At 40.5% G+C, this 12,861-nt stretch overlaps 1 protein-coding gene and 1 pseudogene across 6 annotated transcripts in view; one reads left to right on the top strand and one right to left on the bottom strand.

Moving 5' to 3' along the window:
* The window catches only part of VPS13D (vacuolar protein sorting 13 homolog D), a 323,690-nt gene that overhangs the window by 79,340 nt on the left and 231,489 nt on the right, over positions 1–12,861 (top strand). For all 6 annotated transcript variants that reach the window (XM_006145295.3, XM_006145292.3, XM_027770624.1 and 3 more), the window contains 5 exons: positions 402–621; positions 3,692–3,902; positions 8,230–8,401; positions 8,582–8,694; positions 10,789–11,001. In XM_006145295.3, coding sequence (XP_006145357.1) covers positions 402–621; positions 3,692–3,902; positions 8,230–8,401; positions 8,582–8,694; positions 10,789–11,001 — 929 coding nt within the window. The remainder of the gene's footprint in view (positions 1–401; positions 622–3,691; positions 3,903–8,229; positions 8,402–8,581; positions 8,695–10,788; positions 11,002–12,861) is intronic.
* LOC102469246 (succinate dehydrogenase [ubiquinone] cytochrome b small subunit, mitochondrial pseudogene) lies at positions 6,775–7,515 on the bottom strand (annotated as a pseudogene).

Below are 12,861 nucleotides of genomic sequence, written 5' to 3'. Positions count from 1 at the left end.
AAAACCCCCCCCCCCCCCCCAATCTCTGTCTCAGCTCAAAGCAACAATATATGGTGTGGCTGAGAGATTGGCTTTTCACTTAAGATTAAACCGTCTGAAATAATTGGCATCTCGGCATTTTCTCCTGAGCCAAAAGATGGTATCTTCATGCAAAATTGCTGTAGTTTTAAACAGGTGCTGAATTGTTATGTAACACCTCTCTAGATAATTATTTGTGGCAGTAAATCTCATGGCCCTGTTGCCCTGTCGTCTGTGGAATCTGAGGGAAGTGCGAGTATTATAGTCTTTAAAGATCCCGGGGACTGCGATAACATTTTGGGATAGTATTGATATAATCAAACCAACACCACCACTCCTCAACCCCCCTTCCTGCATTCTACTTTTATTTTGTTTCTTCTCAGGAATCTGTGCCTTCAACTTCTCCAACGGGTACTCCCAAACACACCATGAGGAAAATGACAAGCACAGACGACCCCAAGGGGACCCATTCCCAGGGGTTGTTCATGACACCTGCTGGACCCAGTCTCAGCGGCCTGAAGGGTGACTCTGTGCCCAGTACCTCCACCAAACAACGAGGACCTCAAACCATACAGTCTGTCTGCCAGGTTTCCAGTAGTCCAGGTAAAAGTGGAGGAAGAGCTGCACAATGAAGGTGGGGATCTTAATGAGGCCCTTTAGGAAACTGGGGTGGAATGCATCCTGTGTAAGCAGATGCCTGGAAAGAATTAGCATTTATTTAGTGATGATTGGGTTTTAGTATTGCTTTAGAAGGCTTAGGAGTCTCAGGGGTAAATTTAGCATTGGGTGACTTCTAACTTCTAAAGGATTAAATTAGCATGATACCATGTAAACAGAGCTTTTAGGTAGTGTATTAGTCTGTTTCCTATAGGTCAAAATAGTTGCCACCAGATGGTGATAGTGTAGCTAGAACAGATCTAAACTGCTGTCTGGCTGGGTGCTGTATTAGGTAAGTGATTCACTACTGTCGGGAGCTAGAGAGGGAGACAGAATAGGATCAGCCCCCAAGATCAGTCCAGTACAATTGTACTTCCAGAGATGTAGGAAACTTGCTGAGGGGGCTGCTGAATGTCCTCTGTCAGGTAGATCTGAGGAGTAGGTATTCCCTGTAGTACCTTACAGTTTTAGAAGTAGAAGAGTAGCTTATGGTTATAATGATGATTAAGTGAGATTATCTTAATCATCATCATCGTAACAGTTGTTGTTGAACATTTACTGTGAGCCAGACATTGTAGTGCAGTAATTCTATTATTTCTGTTTGTGTTTGTCTTAATTGCCCCGGGGTATGTGTGCTCATCAGAGAGAGATACGGAGTCAGAGAATGAGGAAGGAAGGACCCCCTAATGGGGCATAGTCACACTGTAATCCCTTTATTTTCTGTCTTGTCCAGGTTTGGGGCATGTACACACATGTATCTGGTGTGTTTTTCAGGCTGCCAGGGCTGGGATTTGAGCCGTGGTCAGCCATGTGAGATCTGGCTCACTTAACCACTAGAGTATGGGACCAGCCCCTATATTAATTGCATTTTCACAGCCAGCTTTTATTTTTATCCTAATTTAACAGATAAAGAGACAAAGACTTAAGAGATTATGTAACTTGACTTGCCCAGAGTTAAACAGATAGTAAATGGTAGGGTTGGATTATGTATTCCAGCAGTGTGACTCCGGATCCTAATTTGTAACCTACATGATACTCCCTACAGACCGGTATACATGACATATGTAGAAGAGGGAGAAAGTTGCACTCCTGGTCCACTTAATCTGTCTTATCTGTTATAACAACAGTGATGATCAGGAATGAGGCCAGCCTAACACAGGTGGACACCTGTAAGAAGTGATTTGGGGAGCCAGCCAGTGGCCTGGTGTTTAAGGTAGCTTGATTCCCCTTTGGCCAACTGTGCAGTTTGAGTTCTGAACCTGGAAGTTCAAGAAACATTCTAGACGTGTGTGTGTGTGTGTGTGTGTGTGTGTATGTACGTGTGTACCCAAAGTCCCAAAAGGAGAATGGAGGAGAAGGGATTGTGGCTTTGCTGTCCCCTATAGGGTGCTTTCTCACTTTTCCTCTCCCTCTCTCTCTCTGGAGAACACACTTGCCCTTTAGCAAACTTTAAAAAATAAATAAATAAATAAAAAAGAAGTGATCTGGGATGTTTTATAGGAGAAAGCTCTCTTTCTTAGCAATATTTCTCTTATTGATTTGCTGTTTCTAAAATTCCCCTGTCCATGACACATTACCCTGGATTAAAGTAGTTGTTTTATACTGTTTCCGTTTCCCTCAAATTCCATGATTGTATGCTGGGGAATCTCTGAAGCTTACTTAATTTCTTTATCCATTTCTGCCAGATCAGATCTACTTTTATCAGTTTCATGTATTTATCAGTGTGATAAACCAGTCAAGAAGTAATTTATTTAATGTCTGCTTAAGGTTGAGTATTAGAGTATTTTGTTCCTAGTGAATTAACATGTCGTTAGACATGGTTCCTACAATGTTAGTACTTGTAGACTTAGGAGAAAGACATTAAATAAACATATAAACTGATAGATAATAGTAAGTATTCTCATGAGAAAGACAAGTGAACAGAAAGAACCAAGTTTAGATTTAGAAGGGAGGGTCACGCCACTAGTAAGGCTGTCCAGGCAGCAAGGAGCTTAGAATTTGGGGGCCAGTAACAAAGACCAGTCTTCTCGAGTCTTAGTGAGTGAGGTGGGTAGTGGCTTAAGCTGAGGTTGGAAAAGTAGGCAGCAAGCTTATGCAGGGCCTTTTAGGGATGTGGGAGAGTTTAACAGAAAGAATTTTGGATTAAAATAGTTATCAAAGTATATAAAGGAAGGGAATATTATGTTCTGTTTATTTTTTAAGGATTGTTCAGATATTTTGTGGAGAGAATGGTTTTGTGAGGGTCAGAGCAAAACTTTGTAGGTGTATTAGAGGAGAGATTAAGATTGAAGCTAGTTTACATTTGATCAATAATAATGGCATCGTTACATGTAGTATTTATTTGAAAAAATAATTTTGCTGCTGGAAAGTTTGTAAACCTATGCATTGTCTCTAGGGATGAATGGTATACAAAATCATTTTTTGTCATAAATCCTCTAGCCCCAGTTAGTGTCTCAAGATAGGCATAAGAGGGACCAGCAGTTGGCGTAATGGTTATGTCGCTGGACTCTCATGTAGTCGACTGCTGTTTGAGTCCCAGACCCAGTGGCTTAAACTCACGCTGGGCATGTGTGCGTGTGTGCCCAAGATCCTGAGAGGAGAATGGAGGAGAAGGGATTGTGGTGTGGCCATCCCCCTGGGGGGTGATGTCTCGCTTTCTGTCTCTCTGTCTCTCTCTGTCTTTCTGGCAAGTACATGCACCCTATAGCAAAACAAACAAACAAACAAAAAGCAAAACAACAACAACAACAACAACTCTTCAAAAGAAAAGATAGGCACGAGAACTGGAGGGCTGGGTGTTATGGTTGTATTGGAGCATGGCATATGAGGTCATGGTCCAGAGTGGAGACATCTGGATAGCCAGTTTTCTGATTAATGGAAAGCAGAGAAAAGCAAGCAATTCTAAACATTTATTAAAGAGAGAATGTATTTTCTATGACTTTTTAATTTCATTTCGGACCAGTCCTCTTTAGGCCCCATTTTATTCATTTATGTCTTTTTCCTTGGGTCCTTGTAGAAGACCATGTTTGTCTGCTGGATTGCATTATTGTGGATCTACAGGACATGGACATCTTTGCTGCAGAGAGACATCCACGAGAGTACTCTAAGGCCTCAGAGGACAATAACGGAGATCTGATCTTTCCCTCCTATTTTGTGCGACAGACAGGAGGAAGCCTCTTAACTGAGCCTTGTAGGCTGAAATTGCAGGTGGAAAGAAATTTGGACAAGTGAGTGTTTTACATCTGAATAACTCTGTTGTAAGAATCTTATTAATTTGAAACCAGTGCGATTAAGCTAAGTATGAAAGAACATAGATACTCACTTATTTCTTCATCTATTTAACAAGTGTTACAGTCCCTATTATGTACTAGACATGAGGGATACTGTGATGAAAAGAAAACTGCCCTTGAGGAGCTTATGTTTTGTTGAGGGATATAGGAACGTAAGTAGATGATCCTAATTTAGTGTTGATTCAGTGCTATAAACTGTGTTATAAGATTACAAATGTCTTGGAAACAGGAAGGAATGTGATTTAGCATCGATTGGGGTGGTGATAGGGGTTAGTGATAGTAGGCCAAATATTCTGGAAGAGGTGGGCATCTAGATTTGTGTTCTCAGTATCATAGATTCTGTTAGCTGCTACTGCTATCTACCCTGGTACTCCATTTATTCAGTGTACCTCTTGGTGCAGTTTTGCCTATTTTACTCCATTAAAGCAATCTGAAAGTGTCAATTAGATACTAATGAACTGATGCCAATTTACCCTAGTTGCTGGCCTCAAAACACATGATGCTTATTTCTGTAGTTCAGAGCATTGCTTCGGTTGTCATTAGTTCCATATCTGGCAGGGAAACATCTTGAAAATGAACATTCCCAGGCCTTGCCTGAGACCAGTAGAATCTGATTCTTAGGGTTGATGCCCAGGTGCATATTTAACAAGTTCCATCTACGGTTCTTCTGCTCGCATGGCTCTGTACATGAATTGGGAATAGTAGATTATAGTTGGCCTTCTGTTCACTATGGACTCTGCATCCTCAGAATCAAAAAGCCATAGAGAATACTGAAAAAAAAATCACAAATAACAAAATATAACAACTATTTATATAACATTTACATTGTATTAAGTATTACAGGTTACCTAGAAATGATTTAAAGTAGGACTTCCCAACCAGTGAGCTACAGACAGATAGCTGTCTGTAGCCTGTTGCCCCTTGCTGCTCCAAGGATTGCACAGTGGGGAGTTGGGGTGGGTCAGTGAGGAAGGCTTTGTTTGCAGTTACCCCCCCCCAACCCCCTGTCAATCACATTACTTCCCGGGTTCTGCCTCCTGTGTGATCAGGAGATAGGGATTCTTACGGGAGTGCAAACCCTATTGTGTGGTTGTTTCACTGTAAATTGGAATGTGGTGGTAGTGGAAATAGGGTGCATGGTGGATGTGGTGGGCTTGAGTCATCTCAGGACCAGCTCTGCCCCCTTGTCCCCTCTCTCAGTCTGTAGGGGGATTTTTTTTCTTGAGGCCAGACTCTGGTGCTGGGGAGTTGGGGATCTCTGATTTATACTATATGGGGAGTTGTTTGTAGGCTAAAGATGCAAATACTGCAGTATTTTATATAAGGGCAAGCATTCGAGGGTTTTGGTATCCTTAGGGGGTTACTAGTATCAATTCCGCACATATATTGAAGAAGACTGCATAGTCTATAATCTCTCAGTTTGGGGGATGGATTTTGGAGAAAGCAGCGACATTTTGTATTATAGTAATGAAAGAGACTTTCATTTGTAGCACTTTGAAAAGCAGCCTTGTTACTTGTATAGAGTGTGACTTCAACCCCTCTTTGACCCACTCCCTTTATAGTTCTTGGGTTTGGGCAAGTCATTTTGAGCAATGTCACTTTTTCACTTTCTCTATGGATTAATGATACAATTAGCCATCCTCACTGGGATGTTTATGTTTCACTCTTACTTGTTACTCAAGTGTTCCCTGGCTGGTGTTCAGTTATGGTTGGCATGGGCTATATTTGGTTTTACTAGCTTAGCAGTCTTAAGAGGAGCTTCATTATTTAGAAATAGAACACTTTGTTTTCCTTTCAAGCAGTACTTTCTCACAAAAAAATGTACTTTGCTACTCTGCGTCCCTAAACTTTACCCACTCCCATTGGTGTTTATGTGCAGATAATTATACTCTGTGCACCCAGATAGAAGGCGATACTGAGCACAGGGTATCCTGTCAGCTTCTCATACCACAGAAACAGGAACCCAAGATGGCACTTGGGAGTTCTCAGTTTTTCCTTGTTGGTTGCATTGTTGATCTTTTAAAACTTTATTACAGATTTTCCCCTATAGACAAAGTGACTTTTTTTTTTTTTTCTATAGGGAGCATGCACTTGCTGGAGACAGAAAGAGAGAGGGAGGGAAAGGGAAAGCGAGAAAGCACCTCTCCTGGTGGGGATGGCCATGCCATAGTCCCTTTTACTCCATTCTACTCTCTGGATTTTGTGCACACATGTACATGCATCCAGTGTATTTTTCGTTTTTTTTTTTTTTTTAAATTATACAATATTTTATCTTTTTAAAAAATTTTCTTTTCTAGAATACACTTTCACATTAGAAATTTCCATAGTGGGAAAATAACAATTTATTTCTTATAATTTTATATTTGTGGGCAGATAATTTTAGTACAAATGTAATGTATTTAAACATTACATCTTGATTCAGAATTTGTAACATTTTGACACATCTACAAGGTGGACTTCTTCCCTAAATGAACTTCTTTATATTCAGAAGCTCTCTTAAGATTTTCTTCCTATCGTGGAAACGTTCTTCATGTGGGTATTAGTATTTCCTCATTTTAAAGTTTCCCTAGGACATGTAACCATCAATAGCTGGTATAACAGAGGAGAAGGAGTTTTCAAAAATTGAACACTTATCTAATTTCTAACAGTCTTTACTCATGACGTAATAGTTTTTCCCTTTGTCCACTATTCCCAGGGCAAATGTAGAACTTGATCATGTATTGATAATAATAAAGCTGAATTCTCTTCAAGAGATTGATAAATTAAATAGCAAAAGCTCTTATATAATGTTTACTTACACTGTGAGTCTTAGGAGAAGTGTGGAGACAACCCCATTAACTCACCAGAATACAGAACTTGGTCTCACAATTTCTGGATACCTTTCAAACCTTTTCTTCAATAACTGAATTCTGAAAATAACCACATGATTAGGAGATCTGTCCACCAATCAACTTATCTATTATTTCCTCCTTATTTTGAGCCGAATAGTATGGCAGAGCAAGGCAAAGAGGCACACGATCAATTCTTGAGGTATTACATCAAAAAAGTCAGAGCTTCCACAGCGTGGCAACAGCTTTGCAGATGCCCACGTCATCATGATGGTTGAAATAACAAAGCCCGGCAAAGGTTAAAGCTGAGAGTGCCAAAAGGCCTGCTTTGGCAGCTTTCTCTGATGCATCCCCATGAACATAGTCAGTAACAACTTGTCCAAGGCCCTGGTGACTATGGAGAGTGAGGGCTACAGCCAGGGAGTAGTCCATCGCAGAGCAAGGATTCAGATAAGTAGCTGGAAGCGGCCCAAGAGCAAAACACTGACAACCCTCTCACTAGTCCAGTGGAGAGTTGCAGCCTTGGAACCAGGGTGGTGGTTTGGTGACAGGTGAATGTGCTGGACTCCCTGTGCTCTACACCATCCTAGGGTAGGCTGGTCCTGGAGAAATGCAGAGACCTGAGCTGGTCTGATCACTGAGGTTCGCAGGAATAGAGCTTGGCCTCCCTGGGCATTGCAGAGGACATTCAGCCTGCAGAGAAGCGCCATCTCGTTCCTCAGGGCTCATGGTCACCCAACCCGTCCAGCGTATTTTTCAAGCTGCTTTGTCTAGGACTTGGCATCATGCAGTCAACCATGTGGGATCCAGCATGCCACCTGCTGGTCCCATCAAGTGATTTTTTTTATATTTCTCTTCCACTTCAAATACTAACCTTCGACTTTATCTACCTTGAGCACAGTTTCACAGTATCACAGCTCTTCAACTTTGGATGGAAAGAGAAGGCTCTTTATTGTAGCGATGAGAAATTTGTCCCCTTACCCTCATTATCTTCTTTACTTCTACACATCCCAGCTGGGACGAGTAGCTTCTTCAGGTTTTATCCTGATGTCCCATGTGGGACCAGTGTGAAATACTGTTTTTAATAAAGAGCTTGGCATCTTTTCTTTATTGCTTTCTCAATAGGAATATTTAAGTTATTTTGTAGTCTCATGAGATTTTCCTGTTATCGATAGATTAGTTAGCTCGCAATAGATTTGAAGACATCCTAAATGTGTATTTTGGAAGAAAGGGGCTTTTCGTAGTTAAACATGGTAGTCACACCAACTTTTTTCACTTGGAGCTACATGAAATGTTTGTCACTGTAAGTTAGTAATTAACTGGTTGACAATATAGGTGGGTTCATCTTAGTTTCTATATTTTGGTGTGAGTTATCTATGTCAATGTTAAGCTAGTGATTTATTTAAGAAAGTGACTTTTTTTTTTTTTTTTGGTAGAGAAATAAGCCATACTGTGAAAGACATATCTATCCATGGCAATCTCTCCTCAGTCCACTGTTCCCTGGATTTGTATAAATACAAGCTGATCCGTGGCTTATTAGAGAACAACCTAGGAGAGCCCATAGAAGAATTTATGCGGCCCTACGATTTACAGGATCCAAGAATTCATGTGAGTGAGACCTTACATTCTTCTGTAACTCTTATAGTCTCAGCTGATGGTTACCCTGTGTATATATTCCTGAAATTCACCTGGAGAAAGAAGATGGAACAGCAGGCATATCATTTCTTGACATATTAACTGCTTTTTAGGTTGATATCAACTGTGGATTAATGAGTATTTCTTTTGTAGACGGTTCTGAGCGGAGAAGTATACACTTGCATGTGCTTCCTCATTGATATGGTAAATGTAAGTCTGGAGCTTAAGGATCCAAAAGGAAAAGAAGGTGCTGGGTCCCTAGCCAGGTATGGCTGTAAATATATTATTTCACAACTAATAAAAATAGTCAAATAAATAACACACCTAGTTTGCATTAGCATAGAGCAGAAGTTGCAGAGTGGTGGCCACTGGAACTTGTATTTGTTGCTCATGTAGGCACAATAGATTAGGTGATGTAGTAACTGATAACCTCCAAATACCATGACCACTGTGGGTCTCCGGGTGCTCTGCTCATTATAACCCTTTAGGGTGACAGAGCAGCCAGTGTTTTGATGTACCAGAGAGAAAAACACAAACCGTGAAATGAACTTGAGTGGCAATTCAAAGTTCTGGGAGCCTCATGGAGCTAGAACATGGTCCCTCTATGTGAAGGACTCACTACCGTCTTACTGTGTATCTGAATAGCTCTGGGAAGGGAACTGGAACTGGTTGATAAGCAGCACTGAAAACTACCTCACTGACCACCATTTGAAAACTTGGGGAATTTCACTTAAAAGGTTTGAATTTTATGGCCCAGCCTAGGTGGCACCATTAATGGCATTCCAGGTTACAGTACTGGAAGCCATGTGACTGACCACTGGTTTGGATCCCTAGCCTGGTCCACCTGAACCATGCTGGTGTGTGTGTGAGTGCCCAAGATCCTGATGAGCTGGAGGGCTGGAGAAAGAGGGTCATGGTGTGATGAGACTCTGTTTAGGGTGCTTTCTCTCTCTCTCTTGCTCCCTTTTATGTACATTTAATTCATGTACTCTGTCATGAATTAAAACAAAATGCAACCTGCAAGAAAAAAGAGTTTGGATTATATCTTCATTTGGAAAATTTGAAGCTTTTGCAGCTCTAGGCCCATGTTGTCACTTGGAAATTACTGGAAGCAACTGCTTCCTTTAGCTGTATTACGAGTTTACTTAGCTTGGTCATAGTAGACATATGAATTTGTGATGACTGGTTTAGAACTTTAAAGAGTGCATTATATTTTCACATGCAATAAACTTTTTATTTTGATGTAACAATCCTGTAAGGTTAAGCAGATAATACTTCTATTTTCCAGATAGAGTTTCTGACTAGCATAAGGTGATAGGGCTGGAAAGTGGTTTGATATTTGAAAACAGGTCTTCAAGGCTAGTAATTTCCCTGCTCAGGTACTCTCTCTTCTAGTTTATCTTTCCCTGGAAAGTCTGCCATGCTCCGTACCTCACCTAGCTAATGAGAGTGTGGTATGGTGAAACTGGGGTCCAGATGGATGTTCATGTGAGCCAGCATTTTTTTCTGATGACAGGCTGTGCTCTTAGTTTTTTAATTTACTATAGGATGTGTGTACTTGCTGGAGAGACAGAGAAAGACAGAAGGGAAAGTAAGAAAGCAACCCCCAGGGGAATGACCATCCCGCATTCTCTTCTCCATTCTTCTCTAGGGACTTTGGGCATGCACACACACATGCCCACTATGTTTTTCAAGCCACTGGGTGTAAGACTCCACCTGTCCAGTTGGCAATGTGAGATCTAGTGCCTTAACCACCATGCTATTGGTCGGCCCTGCCCTTAGTTTTTTCTCAATATGGAATTCTGTACATATTGTCAAAATGGTACTGACTAATGGCAGCTTTCTTTGTTATTAAAAAAGGTGATTCCAAATGCTTTTCTCCTTGGTGGATCAGTTGAATTATTTTTCTATGTGAAGAGTATAATTTGTCCTAGTTAGTAGTTTGGGCACACTCTAGAAAAAAAACTTAGGAGAACCAGAAGTTGGCAGAAGGTCTAAGGAGACCCTTGAAATCCCTTGGAGGATCTTTACAAGTATTTACGAGCCTCTTGGACATATATTGGAAAATAGAAATGATAATGAATTATTATAAGGATGTAATAAATATGTATTGTTATTCCCATGAAGTTCCTATGAACAAGATCATCTCTTTCGAGTTAAAATGGGAAGATATAAACACAGTGTCGCTAACCATTTGAGGGGTTTGTTAACAAAATCAATGAAAAAAACTCTCAAAATAAAAGTTATTCTCTTTCATAGAGCTGAGATATTTTTGCGATTTGCTCTTATTATCTTGAAGTTACAGGAGTTTGTAAATTGAAGAATTATGTTTAACATCTGGTCTGCTTTCTTCTTATTAGGTTTGACTTCAAGAAATGTAAACTGCTTTATGAGAGTTTTTCCAACCAAACCAAGTCCATTAATTTGGTTTCTCATTCCATGATGGCTTTTGACACCCGCTATGCCGGGCAGAAGACCAGCCCTGGCACGACAAATGTATTCAACTGTATCTTTCAGCCTTCCAAGAATAGCAGTACTACCCAAGGATCCATTCAGATTGAACTGCATTTCAGGTAATAGGTTCAGTTTCTGCTTCTGCCTTTCTTTATGGTGACATTTCCTGTTGTGGCCAGTGGGATAAGTCCATGTTGACTTTAGAACCTCAAAGGACCAAGGAAATTAGAGGTGGTGCTGTGTGCCTGTAATCCCAGCTACTTGGAGGCTAAGGTAGAAAAATCACGAGTTTGAGGAAACATAGCAAGTCACTGACTTTTATTCATTCATTTTTTTAATTTTAAGAACAAAAGGGGGTGGGGACCAGCAGTTAGTGTAATGGCTATGTCGCTGGACTCCCATGTAGTTGACCGTGGTTTGCGTTCCGGACCTGGTGGCTTAAAACTCACGCCGGGCACATGTGCATGCTTGCCCAAGATTCCGAGAGGAGAATGGAGGAGAAGGGTTTGCAGTGTGGCCATCCCTCTGGGGGGTGATTTCTCGCTTTCTGTCTCTCTGTCTCTGTCTGGCAAGTGCATGCGCCCTGTAGCAAAAATCTCTCAAAAAAAAAGAACAAAAGGGGGGGCAAGGAATCACTGAAAAGATAGATGACTTATCTGTGCAATGTACTATATATTAACATATTTCTGTAACCTTGCAGTTTCATTTACTGGCCAAAAGATGTCTCTATTGCTTTAAAAAAACAAGTAGTTCAGAATCAAACCAGATCCTTGCAGTCAGCCTCCCTATAAACTGTAGACTGTTTAAATCTGTCAAATAACTTGAGGAAGGAAGAAATTATGCTGGTTTAAGGGGAAAAAAAGACCTTTGTTTCTACAAATAATTGAAGGGAAAGTGGTTTTGAGTTGAATTACTTATTTATTTATCTATTCAAGTCATGCTTCTCCATTTATAGAGTTTTTACCGTTTTGAACTTTATATTTTGTTTTTCTTTCTGGTGTTGTGGGAGGCAGGGTTTTATGTGGAAAGAGCCTGTGTTTGGGAAGCAGACAGATCAGGACTTTAAACCTTGATCTGTCACTTTCTAGCTATGCTTCCTAGGTCACATTATTTGGTCTCTTTGAGCCTCAATTTCATCTTCTATAAAACCAAAAATCATAGCTATACCCACCTCACCTCATGGAGATTGTAATTAAACCAATTTCAGTATATTGCTTGGCACAGATGGTAGGTGCTTTTATTATTACTTATGTAACTTGTGTTATTTTATGATAGACTACAGTGAGATTTTATAACTAACTGAGCATAGACCTGAAAACTGAAAAATTAGTTCTGATTTAAAGAAACTCTTCAATAAAAATCCAAAAGGATTTGAAATCAATGTCCATTTCATTCTTTTTTTTTTTTTTTTTTTTTTTTGGAGAGATTTTCACTGTAGGGCGCGTGCGCTCGCCAGACAGACAGAGAGAGACATAGAGACAGAAAGCGAGAAATCACCCCCCAGGGGGGATGGTCACGCCGCAATCCCTTCTCCTCCATTCTCCTCTCGGGATCTTGGGCACGCACGCACATGCGCCCGGCGTGAGTTTTAAGCCACCGGGTCCGGGACACGAACCGCGGTCGACTACGTGGGAGTCCAGCGACATAGCCATTCCGCTAACTGCTGGTTCCCAATGTCCATTTCATTCTGTTAGTGTTAAATGTCATCAGATATCTTGTAAATACAAAACACTAAGTAAGAAGCCTGGAAAAAAAAACTTGTAGTCAGTCAAAAAAAAATCGTCAAGTTGTTTTTTTTGTTTGTTTTTTATCTTTATGTTTTTATATGTCAGATATTTCAGTGTGCTGCTTGGAATCCCTTAGAGTTAAGTTTCCTTTTTTTGGTGTGGGTCTTGGTCTCTCTTATACTATTAGGAAATCTAGCAAAGTAGATATTTAAACTTCTGTATAAACTTTTGAAAAGGTCAGTAATAGGAATG

This window comes from Tupaia chinensis, unplaced genomic scaffold (genome assembly GCF_000334495.1).
Source record: "Tupaia chinensis unplaced genomic scaffold, TupChi_1.0 Scaffold000146_1, whole genome shotgun sequence".
Lineage (NCBI taxonomy): Eukaryota > Metazoa > Chordata > Mammalia > Scandentia > Tupaiidae > Tupaia > Tupaia belangeri.
The sequence above is the reverse complement of the archived record's forward strand: the minus strand, read 5'-3'. Positions and strand labels throughout refer to the sequence as shown.